This window comes from Macrotis lagotis, chromosome 3, assembly GCF_037893015.1.
Source record: "Macrotis lagotis isolate mMagLag1 chromosome 3, bilby.v1.9.chrom.fasta, whole genome shotgun sequence".
Taxonomy (NCBI): Eukaryota; Metazoa; Chordata; class Mammalia; order Peramelemorphia; family Peramelidae; genus Macrotis; species Macrotis lagotis.
The window spans coordinates 70,088,740-70,110,747 of record NC_133660.1 but is presented as its reverse complement, the minus strand read 5'-3'; the positions used below and the strand labels follow the sequence as shown (position 1 = coordinate 70,110,747).

The 22,008-nt window shown below is 36.5% G+C and overlaps 1 protein-coding gene across 1 annotated transcript in view; it reads right to left on the bottom strand.

Annotated features, from left to right (window-relative positions):
* LOC141517643 (caspase-3-like) overlaps positions 1–21,699 on the bottom strand; it is a 41,973-nt gene extending 20,274 nt beyond the window's left edge. The window contains exons 1-6 of the mRNA XM_074228895.1: positions 21,576–21,699; positions 19,112–19,181; positions 16,447–16,568; positions 13,066–13,194; positions 12,617–12,792; positions 10,216–10,348 (exon numbers count right to left, since the gene is read on the bottom strand). Of these exons, the coding sequence (XP_074084996.1) occupies positions 10,216–10,348; positions 12,617–12,792; positions 13,066–13,194; positions 16,447–16,568; positions 19,112–19,164 (613 nt within the window). The 5' untranslated portion in view covers positions 19,165–19,181; positions 21,576–21,699. The remainder of the gene's footprint in view (positions 1–10,215; positions 10,349–12,616; positions 12,793–13,065; positions 13,195–16,446; positions 16,569–19,111; positions 19,182–21,575) is intronic.
* Positions 21,700–22,008: the final 309 nt, after the last annotated feature.

The following is a 22,008-nucleotide window of genomic DNA, read 5'->3' as shown; positions in this document are numbered from 1 at the left end:
TAGAACACTTCTCATACAAATTAAATCAGATTTAAATAACTAGGCAAATATCAACTGCTCATGGATAGGTAGAGCTAATATAATAAAAATGACAATTCTACCAAAACTAAACTAAATGCCCCACCAATCAAAATTTCAAAAAATTACTTTAATGAGTTAGAAAAAATTGTAAGTAAATTCATATGGAAAAATAAAAAGTCAAGAATTTACAGGAATTTAATAAAAAAAGTGCAAAAGAAGGGGGCTTAGCCCTACCTGATCTAAAATTATACTATAAAGCATCAGTCACCAAAACTCTTTGGTATTGGCTAAGAAATAGAGTGGTGGACCAGTGGAACAGACTAGGCGCAAAAGCAGGAGACGATTATAGTAATCTGCTGTTTGATAAACCCAAAGAGTCCGGCTATTGGGATGAAAACTCTCTTTGATAAAAAAAACTACTGGGAAAATTGGAAGTTAGTATGGAAGAAACTTAGATTAGACCAACACCTAACACCCTTTACCAAGATAAGATCCAAATGGTTACAGGATTTAGACACAAAAAACAATACTATAAGCAAATCAGAAGATCAAGGACTAGTTTACCTGTCAGATCTATGGAAAGGGGAGCAGTTTATGACTAAGGAAGAGTTGGAGAACATCACTAAAAACCAATTAGATGATTTCGATTACATTAAATTAAGAAGTTTTTGCACAGATAAAACCACTGTAACCAAAATCAAAAGGAATGTAGTAAATTGGGAAACAATCTTTACAACTAATGATTCTGACAAAGGACTCATTTCTAAACTATACAGAGAACTGAGTCATATTTTTTAAACAAAAAGCCTTTTGACATATGGTCAAAGGATATGCAAAGGCAATTTACAGATGAGGAGATCAAAGCAATCCATAGCCATGTGAAAAATTGCTCTAAATTATTAATTATTAGAGAAATGCAAATTAAATCCCTAATGTACCACCTCACACCTCTAAGACTGGCCAATATGACCAGAAAGGACAATAATCATTGTTGGAAGGGTTGTGGGAAATCATTACATTATTGGTGGAGCTGTGAACTCATCCAACCTTTCTGGAGAGAGATTTGGAACTACACCCAAAGGGCAACAAAAATGAGCATGCCCTTTGACCCAGCAATGCCACTACTGGGTCTATACCCTGAAGAGATGATGAAAAAGGGTAAACACATCACTTGTACAAAAATATTTATAGCAGCCCTGTTGGTGGTAGCAAAGATGTGGAAATCAAGTAAATGTCCTTCAATTGGGGAATGGCTTAGCAAACTGTGGTATATGTATGTCATGGAACACTATTGTTCTATTAGAAACCAGGAGGGACAGAAATTCAGGGATGCCTAGAGGGATTTGCATTAACTGATGCTGAGTATACCCTAAGGGCAACATGGGAACAATGATCAACGTTGATGGACTCCTTCATTCCATCAGTGCAACAATAGGGAGCAATTTTGAGCTGTCTGCAAAGGAGAGTGCCATCTGTATCCACATAAAGAGCCTGGAGTTTAAACAAAGTTCAAGGACTATTCCCTTTAATTTAGGAAAAAAAGCAGATATCTGATTGTCTTATCTTGTTATCTCTTAGACTTTTTGTCTCTTAAGGATAGGATTTCTCTCTCATCACACTCAATTTGGATCAATGTACAACATGGAAACAAAGTAAAGACTGACAGATTGCTTTCCTGGCGGGGGGGGGGGAGTAAGATGGGGGGAAATTGTAAAACTCAAATAATATCTTTAATAAAAATAAATAAAAACTTAAAAAATATATGATTTCTTTTGGTTTTTTGTTTGTTTTTTGTTTTTTTTTTTTTTGGTTTTTTGCAAGGCAATGGGGTTAAGTGGCTTGCCCAAGGCCACACAGCTAGGTAATTATGAAGTGTCTGAGGCCGGATTTGAACCCACGTACTCCTGACTCCAGGGCCGGTGCTCTGTCCACTGCGCCACCTAGCCACCCCCCGAGAATTTTTTTTTCACCTTCAAGAACTCTCAATCTTGGGTGGCGCAGTGGACAGAGCACCGGCCCTGGAGTCAGGAGTACGTGGGTTCAAATCCGGCCTCAGACACTTCATAATTACCTAGCTGTGTGGCCTTGGGCAAGCCACTTAACCCCATTGCCTTGCAAAAAAACTTAAAAAAAAAGTATATGATTTCTCTCTTATCACATTCAACTGAGATCAATGTATACCATGGAAACAATGTAAAGACCAAGAGATTGCCTTCTGTGGGGTATGAGGGAAGGGAAACAAGAATAGGGGGAAAATTGTAAAATTCATAATAAGTAAAATTTTTCTTTTATTAAAACAAAACAAAACAAAAAAAAAAAGATTGTCCTAGCTCTCTGGACTGATGAGAGGGGTTGCTTCCATCAAGGTTGTTCATCTCATAATGTTGATGTGTAAATTTTTCTCTTGGCTCTACTCCCTTTGCTCAGCATAAGTCATTCTATGCTTCTCTAGAGTCCAACCACTTATTGTTTCTCATAGAATAATAATGTTCCATAGTACTCATGTACCATAGCTTGTTTAGTCATTCCCCAATTGATGGGAATCCCTCAATTTCCAATTCTTTGGAAATTGGAAAGGGCTACTATGAATATTTTGGAACATGTAGGGCTTTTTCCATTTTTTTTTTAAATTTCTTCTGGATATAGTTCTTGAATTGGAATTGCTGGGCCAATCTGTTCTGGGTTGGATCCATTCACAACTCCACCAGGAATGCATCAATGTCCTAATCCTCCCACAATCTCTCCAACATCACCTTCTTTTTTTCCTCATCTGGGCTAATCTAAAAGGTGGGAGATACCTCATTGCTGTTTTAATCTGCATTTCTCTAATCAATAGTGATTTGAAGCATTTTTTCACATGCTTGTATATAGTTTTAATTTCTTCATTTGAAAACTGACTGTTCACAACCTTTGACCATTTATCTTTTGGCGAATGACTTGTGACCTTATAAATTTGATGCAATTCTCTCTATTTTAGAAAAGAGACGTTTATCAGAACTCATGGTTGTGACAATTGTTTCCCAGTTTTCCACTTTTCTTATAATTTTTGACAGCATTGATTTTATTAGTGCAAAACCTTTTTAATTTAATATAGTCAAAATAATTCATTTTGCAGTTTATAATGTGCTCTAATTTTTGTTTGTCATAAATTTGTCCCTTTTCCATAGATCAGATAGATAGAACATTTTTTGGTCTATTAATTTATCTATGGGATTGCTCTTTTTGTCTAAATCCAAAACTCATTTTTTTTTTTTAGGTTTTTGCAAGGCAAATGGGGTTAAGTAGCTTGCCCAAGGCCACACAGCTAGGTAATTTTTTTTAAGTGTCTGAGACCAGATTTGAATCCAGGTACTCCTGACTCCCGAGGCCGGTGCTTTATCCACTACGCCACCTAGCCGCCCCCAAAACTCATTTTGACCTTATTTTGATATAGGGTGTGAGATGCCGAGTTTTTGCCATACATTTTTCCAGTTTTCCCAACAATTTGTGAAGTAGTGAATTCTTATCAAGAGGCTGATGTCTTTGGCTTTGCCAAATAGTAGATTGCTATAGTCATTTACCGTGTTTTCTTTTGAAATTATTCTAATTCACTGATCCATTACTCTATTTTTTTTTTTTTAGTTTCTGCAAGGCAAATGGGGTTAAGTGGCTTGCCCAAGGCCACACAGCTAGGTAATTATGAAGTGTCTGAGGTCAGATTTGAACTCAGGTACTCCTGACTCCAGGGCTGGTACTCTATCCACTGCGCCACCTATCCATCCCTCCATTACTCTATTTTTTAACCAGTACCAGGCAGTTTTAATGACTGCTGCTTTATAGTATAGTTTTAGATCTGGTAGAGCTAGGCTACCTTCCTTCATATTTTTTCATCAGTTCCCTTGTTATTCTTGCCCTTCTGTTACTCCAGATAAATTTTGCTACTATTTTTTCCAGCTTGGTAAAGTATTTTTTGGTAGTTTGATTGGCACTGAATACTCATTTAATTTGGGTAGAATTTTCATTTTTATTGTATTAGCTCAACCTAACCATGAGCATTTGACATTTCTCCAATTATTTAGAACTGACTTTATTTGGGTGAAAAGACCTCTATAATTGTGTTCATACAATTTCAGGGTTTGTCTTGAGAGGCAGATTCCCAAGTATTTAATGTTATCTACAGTTATTTTAAAAGGAATTTCTCTATCTGTTGTTCTTGGGCTTTGTTGTTGATATATAGACATGCTGATGATTTATGTGGGTTTATTTTATATCCTGCTACTTTGTTGAATTTCTAATTGTTTCAAGGAGTTTTTTGGATGATTTTCTTGGTTCTCTAGGTATACCATCATATCATCTGAAAAGAGTGCAAGTTTTGCTTCCTCATTGCCTATTTTGATTCCTTCAATTTCTTTTTCTTCTTTTATTGCTATTACTAGCATTTCTAATACTATATTAAATAGTAAAGATGATAATGGACATCCTTGTTTTAGCCCTGAATTTATTGGAAATGTCCCGAGCTTATTCCCATTAAATATAATATTAGCTGATGGTTTTAGATATAATTTATTGCTTTAAGGATTTATTCCTATATGTTCTAGTGTTTTTAATAGGAATGGATGTTGTATTTTATTAAAGGCTTTTTTCAGCATCTATTGAGATAATCATATGGTTTCTATTGGTTTTACTGTTGATATTTTTAATTATGTTGGGTGTTTTCCTAATGTTGAACTATCCCTACCTGACTGGCATAAATCCTAGTATTAAACCTGATCATGGTGTATTAACCAAGTAATAATTTGCTGTAGTCTCATTGCTAAAATTTTATTTAAGATTTTTGCATTAATATTCATTAGGGAGATTGGTCTATAATTTTTTCTGTTTTGGTTCTTCCTAGTTTAGGTATCAGCACAATGTTGGTATCATAAAAGGAGTTTGGCAGAACTCCCTTTCCTTTTTAAAAAATAGTTTATGTAGAATTAATTGTTCCTCAAGGGGCGGCTAGGTGGCGCAGTGGATAGAGTACCAGCCCTGGAGTCAGGAGTACCTGGGTTCAAATCCGGTCTCAGACACTTAATATTGACCTAGCTGTGTGGCCTTGGGCAAGCCACTTAACCCCATTTGCCTTGGGAAAAAACCTAAAAATAAAAATAAAATAATTGTTCCTCAAATGTTTGCTAGAATTCACTTGTAAATCCATCTGGACCTGAAGACTTTTTTAGGGATTTTATTAATGGTTTCTTCAATTTCTTTTTTCTGAAATTGGGTTAAGTAATTTATTTCTTCTTCTATTAATCTGGGCAGTTTGCATTTTTGTAAATATTCATCCATTTCACTCAAGTTGTCCAATTTTATTGGCATACAGTTTGGCAAAATAGCTCCAAATTATCTCTTTTTTGGCATGATGTCTCATTATCATTTTTGTGGATATAATTGATTATTTCTATTTTTGCTGTTTGATCTACCCATTATTTAATTTCCAATTAGTCCTTGGTTTATCTTTCCCTGACCCTTTATTACATGTAAAATTTATTGCATCATGATCTGAGAAGTGTGTATTTATTATTTCTGCCTTTCTGAATTTGATTTTACGATTTTTTGTATCCTAGTACATGGTCAATTTTGGTGAGGGTGCCAAGAAAAAAGTATATTCTTTACTGTCCCCTTTGAGTTTTCTCCAGGTCTATCATATCTAAGTTTTCTAAGATATCATTGACCTTAACTTCCTTCTTGTTTATTTTGTTGTTAGATTTATCTAGTTCTGAGAAGGGGGGGTTGAGGTCTCCCATTATTAAAGTTTTGCTGGCTATTTCTTCTTGTAATTCACTCAACTTGTCCTCTCAGAATCTGAAAGCTATAAGTATATTAGTATTGATAAAATATTAGTATATTAGTATTGATAAAGCTTCATTTCCAATGGTGTCTTTTAAGAAGATATAGTTTCCTTCCTTATCCCTTTTAATGAGATTGATTTTTGCTCTTACTTTGTCTGAGATTAGAATTGCTAGATTAGAATTCCAGATTTTACTTCAACTAGGGCATAATATGTTTTGCTCCAACCTTTTATCTTTACCCTGTGTGTATCCTTCTGCTTCAAATGTGTTTCTTGTAAACAACATGTTGTAGGATTCTGGTTTTTAATCCATTCTGCTATCCACTTCCATTTTATGGGGCAGTTCATCCCATTTACATTTACAGTTAAGATTACTAATTCTGTATTTCCCTCTATGCTATCTTGCTCCATTTATCTCTTTCTTTTTCTCTTATTCCTCCTCACCAAAATTTTACTACCTTTCCCCTTTGATTTATCTTTAAAAATTTAAATTTGTTTTCATTTATATCTTCCCTTATCAATCCCTCCTTCCTTTATCTTCCCCCTTCCCAGTCCTCCCCCTTTCCTGTAGATTAAGTTAGATTTTTATTTATTTGGGGGGGGGGGGGGTTGCAAGGCAATGGGGTTAAGTGGCTTGCCCAAGGCCACACAGCTAGGTAATTATAAGTGTCTGAGGCCAGAAATGAACTCTTTACTCCAGGGCCAGTGCTCTATCCACTGTGCCACCCAGCTGCCCCAAGTTAGATTTTTAAATCCATGTGACAATGTATCTTATTCCCTCACTGGGTTAAATCTATTGAATAGAATTTACACAGCATTCACATTCTCCCTTCTTTCCCTCTAAAATTATAAATCTTTGTGCCTTTTCACTAGGTGCTCTAATATTATTGTCAGGTATCATCAATCACAGTTCTTGATTGCTTGATAAACTATTGTTATCAAGATATCATCAAAAACTGTTTACTTGTTTGTTTGACAAACAGCATTGACTCAAATTGCATCAAATTATAATTATAATCATTTTTTACCTTACCCCCTTTTCAAGAATCTTTGAAGTATACACAATCTTCTTCACAAGCCAAAATATCCTCCAAAGCTATTATGAACTATTTGTATCCCTCCCCCAGGCCTATTTTCTTTCCCACTTTACTTCCCCACCTCCTACTCAAGGTATTTAAATACCTTTTGTTAAGTAAACCAAGGCCCTTTGTGTCTCCCATTTTAACACCAGTGGGGGGGGCACCCCTCACCCACTTAACCCCTTGTTAAATTAAGCATCCTGATCTAATTAACTGAAAATATCTTGAAGATCTCCAAGGACTGGGAGGCTCTGGAAGTCTTACTGAGAACTTTACAAATGATTATAAGTAATAGAGACATAGTCTCAAATCCTTGTAGTTTATGATGCCCTCATTAGACAAGGTGTTTAGCACCTTGGGATTAAAGCCAGTCAGAGTGTAATGAGATATTTAAGTTAAAGTTGACACTCCTGCTTTTTTTTTTTCTTTCAGGGCTTTTTATCTCAAACATAGTGATGTGATCTTGGACCTCTTCAATTGAGGACAAGACCCAATTAAACCTATACCCCTTAGGTTCATTCCTCCTAAATTATTTTCTACTTTCCAATTATCCTTAGAAAAATAAAGTTCTAATGAGTTAAAATTGTTATATCTTCCCTTTTAGGGATCAACATTTGCCTAAAACAATTTTGTTTTTTCAGTTCCCTTTTTTCATCTACCTTTTGTATGTAACTCTTCAGTAGTGTGTTTGGCAATTGAATTCTCTGTTCAGTTCTGGTCTTTGCATGAGGAAATTCTAGAAGTCCTGTATTTCATTTAACGTTTTTTTCCCTCTGACAATATATAGTGAATTTTACAGATTAAGACATTCTGGCTTGTAATCCCAGGTCCTTAGCTCTCTGAAAGATGTTATTCCAGTTCTCCTGATCCTTCAGTGTTGAGGCTGATAGGTCCTGGATTAGCCTAATGGTGTTTCCTTTGTATTTGAATTGCTTTCTTTTTGCTGTTTGCAATATTCTCTTTTTTATTTGAGGGTTCTGGAATTTGGCTATTACTACCCTTGGAGTTTTTATCCTCAGATCTCTTTCTGGAGGGATTCTGTGGAGTCTTTCAATTGTTATATCGTTACCTTGTTCTAGTAGATTGGGGCAGTTTTCCCTTATAATTTCCTGCATGATGTTTTCCAGGTTCTTCTGTTGGTCCAGGCTTTCAAGTAGTCCAATAATTTGTAGATTGACTTTCCTAGATCTGCTTCCAGGTCATTTGTTTTCCCCAGAAGATATTTACAAAAATTTTCTTCAGTCTTTTATAGCATTTTCATTTTATTTGATAGAATCTTGTAGTCTTGCATATTCATTGGTTTCTAACTGTTTAATTCTAGTTTTTAGGACTTCATTTTCTTCAATTACACTTTTTGTTTCCTTTTTAAAGGTATTGAATTCTCTGATCAACTTTTCACCATTTTCCTGCATGACTTTCATTTCTTTTTTTCCATTTCTTTTCTTCCTCTCTTCTTTGGTTTTTAAATTCTATTTTAAGTTCTTCGATGAGCTTTTGTATTTGAGTACAATTTATAGACTGTTTTGATACTTCTGTGAGTGATATTTAACAGCTTTCTTCTTCAGACATGGTGGCATTGCTGTCATCTTTATCTGTGAAGTATTTTTCTATAGTGAGCACTCTTTTAGTTTTTTTGCTCATCTTTGTTGTTGTAGTTCTACCTCCTGGGGTATGTAGAGTATAGATCCAAGCTTTTATTTTACTGGGGCTGGGGTCTGATTCCTGGCTTGCTGTTGGCCGAGATGTTGTCTAAAGTCCAGGTCTTGCCTTTGCAGAGGTTTGGGATTTTTCCCCCTCCTTTATGTACAGGTTCTGGCTCAACAGAGGGTTGTTCCCAACCCAGCCCTTTCTTTTACCCCAGTGTTTTCAGGGTTCAGACTTTGTTTGGTGATTGGGATCCTCCCCGCTGGTTTGCTATCTAGCTGCCAGGACTCTGTTGTTATTAAGCTATTGGGACCTAGATTGAATTGTGGCTAAAAGCCTCCTGCTGGCTTTCCCTACTCTCCTGACTCCTAGACTTTTCTTCCCCCACAAGAGACAGACCATCAATGAAGATCCTCCATGATGTCTACAGTTGAAAACTTCTTTTAATTTTCTCTTTATCTTGGTTAGATCTGTACTGTGAATGTCAGAAAGTAGAAACTTCATTTACCTTTGGTAGGGAAAGGCTCAGGGAGGCTTGTTAACTTCATGTCACCATCTTGGCTCTACCCCAGAAGTCTCAAAAACCCTGTTTTTATGCCTTGGGAGACAATGATATTGAGGAATTGGAAGAAAAATCCTATATACTACCTTCTATTCCCTTGTATCAGCTTCTCTTTTGATAAAGCCATTCAAGTAGGACTGCATTTGTAGGCAATCCATCTAAGCCTTGGATCCTCCCACTCCCCTAGAGTTTTAGTATAGTACCTGGCACATGGCAAACCTTTAATAAGCTTTTTGATGCCTCAATCAGACAGTCACCTGCAAAACTCCATTTCCAATGAAGACAATCAAATGAGCAAGCCAAAGATAGATGAAATACTTCTTTCCCTTTCCAACTGACCCCATCTTCTCTCATTCTTAAGAAGAGGATTGTTGAGTAATTTGGTTCCATCAATTTAAGAATAGTCTACCTGCTCTATCAGACACATTGATGATATTAACACAATGATAAAAACCACCAGTTCTTTAACTAGTCCTTGACAAGGTTTCCATGTGTTCTACTTCTCACTAAAAGGCAAAAAATAATCGGAAAATCAAACTGCCCAAATGGGGTCAGATCCTGAGAAGGTAGTTGGGTGACTCAGCAACTTCCCCTAATTTCTGCAGAATTGTTAGAAAGAAAGTGCTTTGCACATTTTAAAACACCATCTAAATGTAGATTATTGATAGGAATATTTAATCCAGAGTAATACTAAGAATGATCACCCCCATTTTACAAAGGGCAATACTGAGGCAGAGAGAGGTTATGGTCACTCAGCTCTAGCATGGCAGAGTTAGAATTTTAAACTAGGGCTTCTTATTCCCAAGCACCATGGTTTTTATATTATGCTATTGTATTCATTTTACCATTAAAAGCATAATGATGAATGTGATATAGTTTTAAGAACTGAGGTAAAGGATTAGTCATATACTTATTAGACAACAAAATTAACTGTTTCCCCTTAGAATTACATTAATGATGACAGCCTTTATAAATACTATTCTCTAACCAATTGAGTTAATAACTCTTCCTATAAGAATTAATACCAAAAAATCATTTTCAAAGTGATTAAATATCTGCAATATCTTAATAAATGCCAATTTTGCACAACTTCCTCTTACCTGGGGCTGTAGAATATGCATATAAGAAGTCTGCCTCCACAGGTATTTTCTGGCATGTCATGTCCTTATCAGTGTCACCTATAGTGGCACTGTCTGTCTCAACACCACAATCCAACTCAGTACCTCTACATGCCTAGTTAAAAGAAAAATAAAAAATAAAATTCCGTGCCTGAAAGTCAAGAGTGAATTTTTTGAGATTTTAAAAATCATCAGTATATGCTTTCTAGTTTATGCTTTCAAATTGTAGATCAGAGTGACTGACTTCATTTTTTTTTTTAGTTCTCTCTATACAGAACAACACAGGAAGGCCCTGAGTGTGGCCACATGGGAGAAGGCCTATACCATCTACTGGATCAAAAAGAATTTACTAGTTATTGGTTCAGTTTCAAGGACTCCAAGAAATAGAAATCATTTATAACTTGACAAAAACAAAATTATTTCTAAAAAAAATGCAGTCCATTAGATTTTGATTTTTCTAGCCATTTTTTTTTTCTATCTGTGCCTTCCTTATCTGATTTCTTTTTTTTTAGTTGTTTTTTTTTGCAAGGCAAATGGGGTTAAGTGGCTTGCCCAGGGCCACACAGCTAGGTAATTATTAAGTGTCTGAGGCCAAATTTGAACTCAGGTACTCCTGACTCCAGAGCCGGTGCTCTATCCACTGTGCCACCTAGCTGCCCCCTTTATCTGATTTCACACCCAGACCAACATTTTGATTTTTCTAGTCATTATTTTTCATCTGTGGCTCTCAGAGTCAATAGCCATTTGTTTCAGAACATCAGTTCCTGATATGGCCTGACATATACTAGGCCATTCATCCTTTGTGTTTTTAAAGTGGGAAAGACATATATATGTCAGATTATTTTAAAAATATTAATCATAAAACATGGTTATGGGGAAATAACTATTCATACTGAGGTCAAGGTACATTTGAGTACTTCTATAGGACTGATACTGGATCTGATTTCATTGGTATAAGAAATGCCCAGCTGAGTAAACTTTTTACTAATGCAGGTTAGCACTTTAGTCTTTGAGAGTTGCTTAAGAGTCCTATGAAATATATTGATCTGTCCAGGGTTAAAAACAATAATAGGTGATACTTGATCTCAGGGCTCCTGGTACAAGTCAGATGCTTTCTACCTAGCTAGTTTATACATGAAAGAAAATCATAAATTCTAGCATGTGTTCAGTGGACCAAAACAACAATTTATCTTTATTATCTAGTAGAACTTTTGATAATCATAAATAATTTATTATTTTGAATGAGGTAGGTTATTAACTAAGAATCGCACAATCTCAAGGAAGAAAGGACTTCAAGTCACTTAATCTAACCTATGCCTGATCACTCTTCTAATACAATTCCTGTAAGCATTCATTCAGCTTCCACTTAAAGATCTGCCTCCATACTACCCTTTACACTCCTAGAAATAAATTTTGAGCACTGAAACTTGGTAGAGGTCTTGGGGTTTACAGGCCTAAAATCACTCTGACTCTAATTAATTGGCCAATTGTAGATCCCAGGTCAAGCCCCACTTAGTCATTGTTTGGGTCCAGATTGGCTCAAAATATATGTAAACAGTATTGTTTCTCAGGAAAAAAAAAGTTTCTCAGATATTCTGAGATTGATTTCTTACTAACTAAAGAGACCATTCTTTGCCTCATTTCTTTCTTGTCTTAATCACTGAATGAGTACTGCCTCAGTCTTCCAAAGACAGTCTCCCAAATGACTCCAGAAGAGAAAGTGAGGCTAGTGACTTTGCCAAGCCCTCCCTCACTTAAATCCAATTCAAATGTATGTCATGGCCTTACTTCCCTAAGGTCATGGTCCTCTTCCAAAACAAAGGACAAAGAACAATAAAATTATTCTGAGATATTATCCACCTCTTAGAAATGCTTTCAATAGGTTCTGTCCAAGCATAATAGGTCTAACTAATCTTTTTAGATGACATCTCCTTAAATATAGAAAGACAACTATCATGTTCCCTACGATCTCCTCTAGTTTAAGAATACATATTGGAACATACATATAAGTCCCCTCATCAGCCTGGTCACATTGCTCTAAATGTGTCCTAGCTTTTCAAAACCTTTCTAAAAATGTGGCACCCAGAAATAAATACAATATTCCAGACGTGTTGGGGTCTTAGTACATCCTATATCCCAACATGCCCAAACACATGTTTTAAAAATTCAGACAATTCGGAATCCTCTGGATTTGTCATTGACAAGGATGGCAGAGATAAATGGAAAATCAACAAACAACAATTGAAATTTAATTTTATTTCTACCACTCCTCATAAATTAGAAAGACCAAAGTTCCCAAATTAAGGTGTCTTTGAGAATGAGAAAGCAAAGGACTTTTGGATAATCCAAAAACTAAATAATCAATCCTCAAATAATGCTTTACCTGAATAATAAAAAGCTTTGGTTTTCCTGTTAGACTGCTACACTTATACCCTTTAAAGAAACATGTTAATGCTTTCAGTTCAATAGGTCCATCGATGCCAAAAATGATTCCTTCTTCACCATGACTTAGAATCACACAAACAAAACTGCTCCTTTGGCTGTGATCTTCTTTAGAAACTTGAAAAATGTTAAAAACAAACAAAAACAAAAACACTTCAGGATCAGTTCTATGAAAACAATAAAATGAAAGAAGTTTGGATTGCAACTTTTAAGAAGTCCTGGGGTTTCAGTTCTTAGTTTTAGAAAATGGAAGAAAATTTTAAGCATTTCCCCAAAGTTAGAATATTTTCAAATATAACCTTGCAAAATTTCACCCTTTATTCCATTGGGTTATATCTAATCATGAGTATCACCAATCTGACTTACAATTATACGTAAATTATTACTTACCATTGTACATTAAATCAAGTATTTCTTCACATGTCAAATCATTGCTTCTCCTGACTTCATAGTTCAAGCTCTTGAATGTATCACTGAGATGGTCTGCATCTACATCTGAACCAGATCGAAATGACATGCCTTAGAAAAGAAAGAAAATGTTTAGTTGTAGTTTCAAATTAATTTTCTTTTATTTATTTTTATAAACATATTTACATATTAGTCATTTTTGGTATGAGGAATTAGGATTAAGGGAAAGAAATGTAAGAAATAATTTGTATAAAGTGTTCATCAGATTCTGAAGGGTTGGTTTTTGTTTTGCTTTGTTTTTCCTTCTTCTTCTGGATGGGGATAACATTGTTCATAGTTGGTCTAATACAGTTTTCCTAGCTCTCTGAACTGCTGAGAGGACCTGCTTCCATCAAGGTTGTTCATCTTACAGTGCTGTTGTTATGGTTCTGCTCCTTTGCTCAGCATCAGATCCCATAAGTCATTCCATGCTTCTCTAGTGTCTGACCATTTATGGTTTTTTATAGAATAATATTCCATAGTATTCATGTGCCATAACTTGTTCAGCCATTCCCCAATTGATGGGCATCCCCTCAATTTCCAATTCTTTGTCTCTACAAAAAGAGCTACTATGAATATTTAGAACATGTGGGACTTTTCCCATTTTTTATGATTTCTTCTGGATATAGGCCTAGAATTGGAATTGCTGGGTCAAAGGGAATGAACAATTTTATTTCCCTTTGGGCATAGATCCATATTGTTCTCCAGAATGGTTGGATCTGTTCACAACTCCACCAGCAATGCATTAATGTCCCAACCCTCCCACAATCTCTCCAACATTGATCATATCCCCCCCTTTTTCTCATCTTGGCCAATCAAATTAATTTTCAATTTTCAAATATCAAAGTTTCAAAATAAACCACTGCTTTGAAAGCAAGTGAGCAAAACTGATAACTATCATTTATTTATTACTATTATTATATAAATATTTTATTTGTTTTCCAATTATATATAATGGTAGTTTCTATCAATCATTGTTTTTGCAAGGTTTTGAGTTTTACAATTTTTCTCCCTTCCCTCCCCTCTCCCCCCAACAGAAGGCAACCTGATATACAGTCTTTACATTTACATCCATAATAAGTATAGATCAAAATTGAATGGGTGGCGAGAAAAGAATCAGATCCAAAAGGAAGAAAGAAAACATTTGAAACAACAAAATTTCATAAGATATAAGACAATTTTTAAATATCAAAGATAATAAGCTTTGGTCATTATTCAAACTTCACAATTCTTTCTCTGAATACAGATGGCATTCTTTGTCACAAATACCGTAAAATTGTCCATGATTATTGCACTAATGGAATAAGTATGTCCATCATGGTTAATCATCACCCCCATTTGTTGTTAATGTTCTAGTTCTGCTCATCTCACTTGATAGCTATCATTTATAAGTGCCTACTATGTGCTAGGCACTAATCTAAGCAGTTTACAAATATTATGTCATTGGATTCTTATGATAAACCTTGGAGGTAGGTGACATTATTATCACCATTTTACAGTAAGGAAACTGAGGCAAAAAGTTGCCCAGGATCACAAACCTAGTAAGTGTCTCAAGCTGAATTTGAATTAAAGTCTTCCTGACTTCAGCTTAAGTTCTCCTCAAGTTTTTGCCATGCAACTGTAGAGTTTATTGCCCGATTGACATAGCTAAAAGATAAACATAAGCAATTCTCAAAGGAAGAAATTGAAGCTAGTCATATGAAAAAATGCTCCAAATTATAGAAAAATACAAATTCAAACAACTCTAAAGTTTCATCTCAAACCCATCACATTGGTAAAATTAACAAAAGTGATAAATATTAGTATACCTTTAGGAAAACATGTACATCAATGCACTGTTGGTTTTGCTATGAATTAGTTTCAATACAGAAATTTGGAATTTGCAACCCATGTGGAAAGCAATTTGGAAATAGATCCAAAAATTTACTAAATTTTTGCACTCTTTGATCCAGTGGGTATAGACACATTCCACTACTAGGTGTATACTCCAAAGAGATCAAGTAAAAAGAGGGAAAAAGCTCATGTGCACAAAAAAATATATGTATCAGCTCTTTTTATGGTATCACAGAACTATAAAGTAAGGGTTGCTAATCAATTAGGGAAAGCCTGAATAAATTAGGTGTCTTTAATTTATTAATAAAACATTCAAAAAGAATCAGTTAATTCATTCAGATTAATCTGGTAAAGTCTTAATAAAAATTATTTGCAAAATTCACAGGAAATCTAGAAAAGCTCAGTTAATTGAAATGACGTTTAATCATGGAAGAAATATTTTGAATACAACAACTCACTAATTTGGAAAAATCAGTATTTTTACAGTAGAATGATTTAGAAAATGAGGACTTTACACAGGTAGAGTATACAAAATCACATAAATATTAAAATAATGCACTTAGTTAAAAAATGAGCCCTTCAGGTTCTCAGGCAAAACAAGAGAAGATATATACTAATTATAGGGGAAAAAATCATGAATCCAAGAAGTAGAGCAGTATGGGAATATCCAGTGTTCAGTATATCTCAATAACATCTGAGGTCAAGACTCTTCACTAATCTTCCATGTATCCTTATCTCTATTGGCTGCTTCCCTGCTACTTACAAATAAGATCTGTGTCTTCTCCATCCTCAAAAATACCCCTCCCTTCTTTAATTAAAAAGACAAACATTGCTCTAAAACTATATCACTTTATTTCTCACATGATTTAGTGAGCTACACTTTAGCTGAAATTTTCATTGCTAACTATTTTTTAATGATATGTTGATATTAATCTAGACCCTGAGCACCAGTATGATGGTGGAGTCAGAGCACTGAGGTCCATTTCTACTGTTCACTAGTCATAACCTTGGCCCAGCCACTCACCTAAATTATCTGGGTCTTCTGCCCCTGTAAAGTAAAGGAGCTAAATTAGATGGTTAGTAAGTTTCCTTCCAAATAAAAGGTTATATGCATCTAGTCTCAGCCATTTTATAAACCACAGTTAAAAAAAGAAATAATAGTATTTGGTGACTACCATCAAGAGATATTCTGATAAATCTGCAACCTTGTTCACCTTAAACACTATTTCTTAATGATGTCTGAGCTCTCTTCCAGTTCTCTATCTATGATCCTATGATCTTTTTTTGGTAAAGGCTGCAAGGAAATTCTAAGGAACCTAAATTCTGTCCATAAAACCTTTTAAAGAGATGATAAGTTTTTAGTTTAGCCTCTAGCATTAGTGCTATAGCTCATTCCCTAATGAAAAAGTCATTGTGCATGTTTGAAAACATTAATTTATACATGACCAGTCATGGAATGTGGAGAAAGATATAAAACATTATGATACATACCAGTTTTGGGGTGAAAATTTTTATTATTGATTATCACACACAACCCCATTTCTGGATAATCCATTTTATAGCTGTCTGATGACAGTTCAGATCCTGTTGACTTGCTACCATGGAAGAGCTTTCTGTTTGGAAATCAAATGACATGTTTTATAGTTGAGACAATAAGTTACTCTTGATACTCAGAAATTTTCTATAATTAATTTTTATAATTAATTTGACTGATTTTAGAAAATTTTAAATTAGTTGGATTTAATTTATCAATAAAACATTCAAGAAGAATCAGTTCATTCATTCAGATTACTCTGGTAAAGCCTTGATAAAAATTATTTGCAAAATTCACAGGAAATCTGGAAAATATGCAAATAAGATTGAGTTTCTGGTAAAATGATTGATCTAAATATTAAGGTCAGTAGCTTCCCTGCTACTTACAAATAAGATCTGTGTCTTCTTCATCCTCAAAAATACCCCTCCCTTGATCACTCCATCCCTGCAAGTTATTAGGCTAAAAGTTTCCTCCCATTCATGGCTAAATTCCTGCAGAAGGCAGTCTACAATCTCTGCCTCTACTTTTGTTCCTCTCACTCTCTTCTTAACTCTCTGGAGTCTAGCTTCCAGTCTCCTCATTCAACTAAATCAGCTCCCACTAACCTACTAATTTCTTAATTGCTAAATCTAATGACCTTTTAAAAATCTTTATCCTTCTTCACTATTCTACGCCCTCCAATATCTTCAGTTACCCTCCCCTCCTAGGTTGTCAGGGTAGTTAGTGCTCTCTCCTGGATCTCCTCTGTCTGATATTGCTTCAGGCTCTGACTGAATCTTCTTTCAGATCCCAGTTGTTAATGAACTGGGAATCCCCCAAGACTGCATCATGGACTCTCTTTTCTTGCTTCTCTCATCTGTTTTGTTTGATGATATCATAATTTCCTATGATTTCAGTGATCATTTCTAAGCTAGTGATTTCCAGACCTACATATCCAATTCTTGCCTATCTCCTAACCAGTCTTGTATCTTTTCCTCCTGAACATCTCAAACTAGATGACAGCATAAACTCAATATGTCCAAAACACTGTTCATTATACAACCCCACTCCCAACCTTCACTTCTCTCTGTCACATCGCATATATAAGTCCCCTCCTCTTCTTTGTCAGTGTCACCATTCTGGTACATGACCTCACATTTGCATTACTGAAAGAGCCTGCTGGTCGATCTTCTGTCCTTAAGTCTCTCTCCAGTCTGACTATATTATACCTTCCCAGTGTCTCCCAACACCCCCTTCAACAAGCGTTAGTAGCTTATTATTATCTCAAAGAACAAACAGAAAATTTTCCATTTGCCTCTTATTACTCTTGATAAGGGGCAGCTAGGTGGCGCAGTGAATAGAGCACCCGCCCTGGATTCAGGAGGACCTCAGTTCAAATAAGGCCTCAGACACTTACTAATTACCTAGCTGTGTGACCTTAGATGAGTCACTTAACCCCATTACCTTTCAAAAACCTGACCAAAAAAAAAAAAACCTTCATATATCCTACCTTTCCAGTCTCCTTACCCCTTTGTTCCCTCTACATACTCTACAACCCATTGTCACTGGCTTCCTAGTTATTCCTCACACAAGACACTCTGTTCTCTCAGCTGCTTTGAGACTCCCTACCACACCCAGATTTGAAAGGTCCCAGACTGATCCCACTGTGAATGCCACAGAAGCTCTGACCTGCTTCATTTCCCAGCTTTTTAAGCAAACAAGAGATTCCCTATTCCCAGGTGGTGTCCATATTGGTGCCAACTTAATACAGGCACCTGAATGACTTTAGCCCTATTTCTGCTCAGAACTTTTTGAAATCAAAATGTATTTTCATTGATTGTCCCCCCCAGGCATGGCCTTCTAGCTTCATTCATGCCTCAGGTAAAATTTCACCTTTAGTAAGATGCCTTTTCTATTTTCCCCTTAAAGTTAGGACCTTCCTTCTATCAAAACCTTTTCTTTATTCTCTATATAACTTTATTCAGTACCTTCTGTGTTAATAGGCAAGAAAGTACCATGCCCCATAAAAACCAGTCATAGATTTAGAGTAGGATGTGACCTTATAGGTCACTGAGTGCAGCTCCCTTGTTTTACAGAGAAACAAATTGATGTCTAGTAGGTGCATATTATTTTGGACTAGAAGGATTTAATTTTATGCATGTTGAGGTAGAGGTTGGAAAAACACAGGACTAAAACACTGGGAAGAGACTGCAGTCGGAGTTTGAGAACCATTTTCATGATGATTGAAGCCATGGAAATAGAGCTATCAAGGAAAGAGTGAAGAGTTTCCCAGGAAGAGCACCAAAGTCAGAAGAACCCTGCCAACTTGAGGTAGCACAGGGACTTTCTCTGTTAATTTAATAGATCATCTTGTTATCTCTTAAGAATTTTTGTCTCTTCCTTAAGGATATGATTTCTCTCTCATCACACTCAATTTGGATCAATGTACAACATGGAAACAAAGTAAAGACTGACAGATTGCTTTCTGTGGGGGGGGGAAGTAAGATTGGGGGGAAATTGTAAAACTCAAATAATATCTTTAATAAAAAAATTAATAGATCATGTTGGCATCACCTGTGGAAATTTTAAAATTTGTTCCATTGTGTTTAATATTAGTTATTAATTTTTTATGGAAATACTTACACTCCTGTACTTTTGATGGATTTTGAATCTACAGTAATTTCAGTATGTGCCATGGCGCTTCTATTACTGACTATAATACACAAAAGAAAAACAAAAGTTAATCATAAAAATATTTGGTTTGTTAATTATTAATTCACTTAGCTTTATGTCCTTTATTTTTCCCAATCCCCAACAGATCAACTTGTGTTTCATAGAATTAAAAAGATTCATCCATTCATGAAGCTAACACTCTCTGTAGCATTATAGCTTATTTTTATTTCAAATAGTCAAAATTTTGTGGGGGAGTGGGAAAGAAATTCAACAGCTTTGTGGAATTAAGGGATATTTTCACAATAACCACAGAAATAAAAAAGTTGTCCATGCTGTACTGCAGAATCACTTTATATGCATATATATATATATATATATATATATATATATATATATATACACACACACACACACACACACACACACTCTATGATAATGTAGAAATCTAAGAAAATGCCTATGAAAAATAAAGTTTACCCCCCACCACTGATTTTTCCCTCACAGGAAGTTATGAGTAAGAATTTGAAAAACATTTCCTCAAGCATCCTGTGTTTTAAGCTATATTAGCATTACATGGTGTAAATTACATGGTGTTATAGTGGACATTGTGTATTATTTTCTTGTGTTCTTCCTAGAAAACACCAGGAAAAGAGATTTCCATTAATATCTCGAGCCGAGCCACCAAATTGTTATAAATGGCTTGGGAATACTTAGTCCAGAGTGATTAAAATGGTTTTTATTAAGATATCTTAATAAAAAATGGCACACCTCTCTCATGGTGGGAGAGGGGGGCAATAGTGGACATTGTGGCAACAGTACCTTGGACACTTTAGGGATTCTTAACTTCTCATCACCCCAGACAACTTAAAGAGGAGAAGGTGCCAACCTGCAACAGTAGTCTTCCTCACCAGGAAACACCCTATACCAATTATATTCCAGGTCCTCCCAAAAAGCCCTTAAAACTCATTATCTGTTGTTTATTAACATTTTTAAGAAACAAACAGCTCTAAGCATTTCTCTTCAAATGCCACTTTTTATTGTTATTGTCTTTGTTATTGTTTTTAATGTTTTCATAAATGTCAGTGGTAAAAATAATGGATTTATAACTTATCCCTACTCAAATATAGACTTTCACTGAAAAGTACACAAATATCCTTTTTCTTGATTTCACCAGCATTTTCCCACAGGATAATCAGTACTGAAGATAGAAGAGCACTGGTGAGTACAAAGCACTAACCAATATTATTTAAGGGACTGATGACTTCTTTATCTGCTGAACTGAATAATGCCTTTATTCAGAAAGAGTGATCTCATTATCAAAGGTTTAAGAGAAAAGTTTCCCACTTGAAATATTTGCTGTTTTTCAAAGAGATGATATCATATATCAGAAAGAATAAGAAATAGAAATAAAGCAAATAAAAGATTGTTTCTAGTTTAACATTTCTGTGTGAGCTCTGAATGTGCAGCTATTGAAGTCACTTCAGTTTATTATTTCTATCTTCTTTTGAAATCATACTGAGAGTAATTTTAAAAAATTAAATGGTAAGAGCAGTTTTGAATATGCTTCATCAGGCAAGGTTGACTAAATAAGTGATTGAAGAATGTAAAACCTAAAATTGAGATATGATGATTCCAGTACATTTTTATGAGTGAAGATCACTTGTACCTTCTAAGTAAATTCACTGTACTAGCGTGTGGAATTACAATGGAGAGAATGTAATCCTCAGGAAAAAAACTCAAATCAGAGAAAAGCAGGCTAGACAGCAAGGGAAATACAAAAGTTTAGAGCAGTTCAGAGCGCTTTAGTAGAATGAAAAGAACAAAGAAAGAATTTAGGGAATAGAGATGGAGGAAGGAGGTCTTTATAACTTAAGGACAGTTTTCAGGAATACAGTGAATGGGGGTAGCTAGGTGTTATAGTGGATAAAGTGCCAGTTCTGGAATCAGGAGGCCCTGGGTTCAAATCCAAGTCCGATACCAGATAATTAGTAGCTTAATCCCATTGCCTCACCAAAAAAATGAAAAGCAAAACCAAAAGCCAGGTAGGTGCAAAATATGCAGGCCAAAGGTGGGTGATATGTTTACTCTCTATTTGCATAGATAGACGTTTAAAGCCAAGGGCAAGGGTAAAAGCACTGCTCCCAAGATAAGACTCCAGGCCGCAGCTGCGCCCTGGGTGTCTGCCCTCCACAGCTCCCTTCCACGGGGAGAACCACTCCGGAATGCCCGTCGGATCGGGCGCGACGTTCACTGCGAAGCGCCGGCGATGGAGGCAGCCACAGGTGGGCAGTGCCCCGCGGCGGTGCCCGCAGTCTCAGCCGCCCGGGGGGCAGGGGCTCGCTCACCCACAGGCTCCGGCCCCAAGGCCCGGGGGCTCTGTGGCACGCTCAGAGAGGACGAGGCTCGGGCGCGAAGGAAACGGGGCTTTACTCACCGCAAAAGCAGGCAGGACCGGGCTCCTCCGGGCTCCTCCGGGCTCCTCTGGGCTCCGCGGCGCTCCGCAACTGCCGGCTGCCGGCCAGGCCCCGCCCCCGCGCCTGGTCACGCCCCTTCCTGGGCGGGGCTCTGCACCTTCCGCCCTCCGCCTGGGACCGGTTCATCCTCGAGCCGGGCCCCGCCCCCGCGTTTCCGGCCCGCCCCTCCCGGCGCCGAGCTCACGCCTCCACCCGCACGCGCAGTGGGCGGGGCTTCCGAGGCGCCAAGCTTGACTCTTCCAACCCGCGCTCCTTTGTTCTACTAAAAAGAAGTGCTTCCGGGTCCCTGATTCCTGGGTCAAAAGGATGGGGAGGTCGAGGGACCGCCCGCACAAGCGCAGGGGGCGAACGGAGCGGCGGGCCTTGCTCCTCTCCGAGCCTCAGCTTCCGATC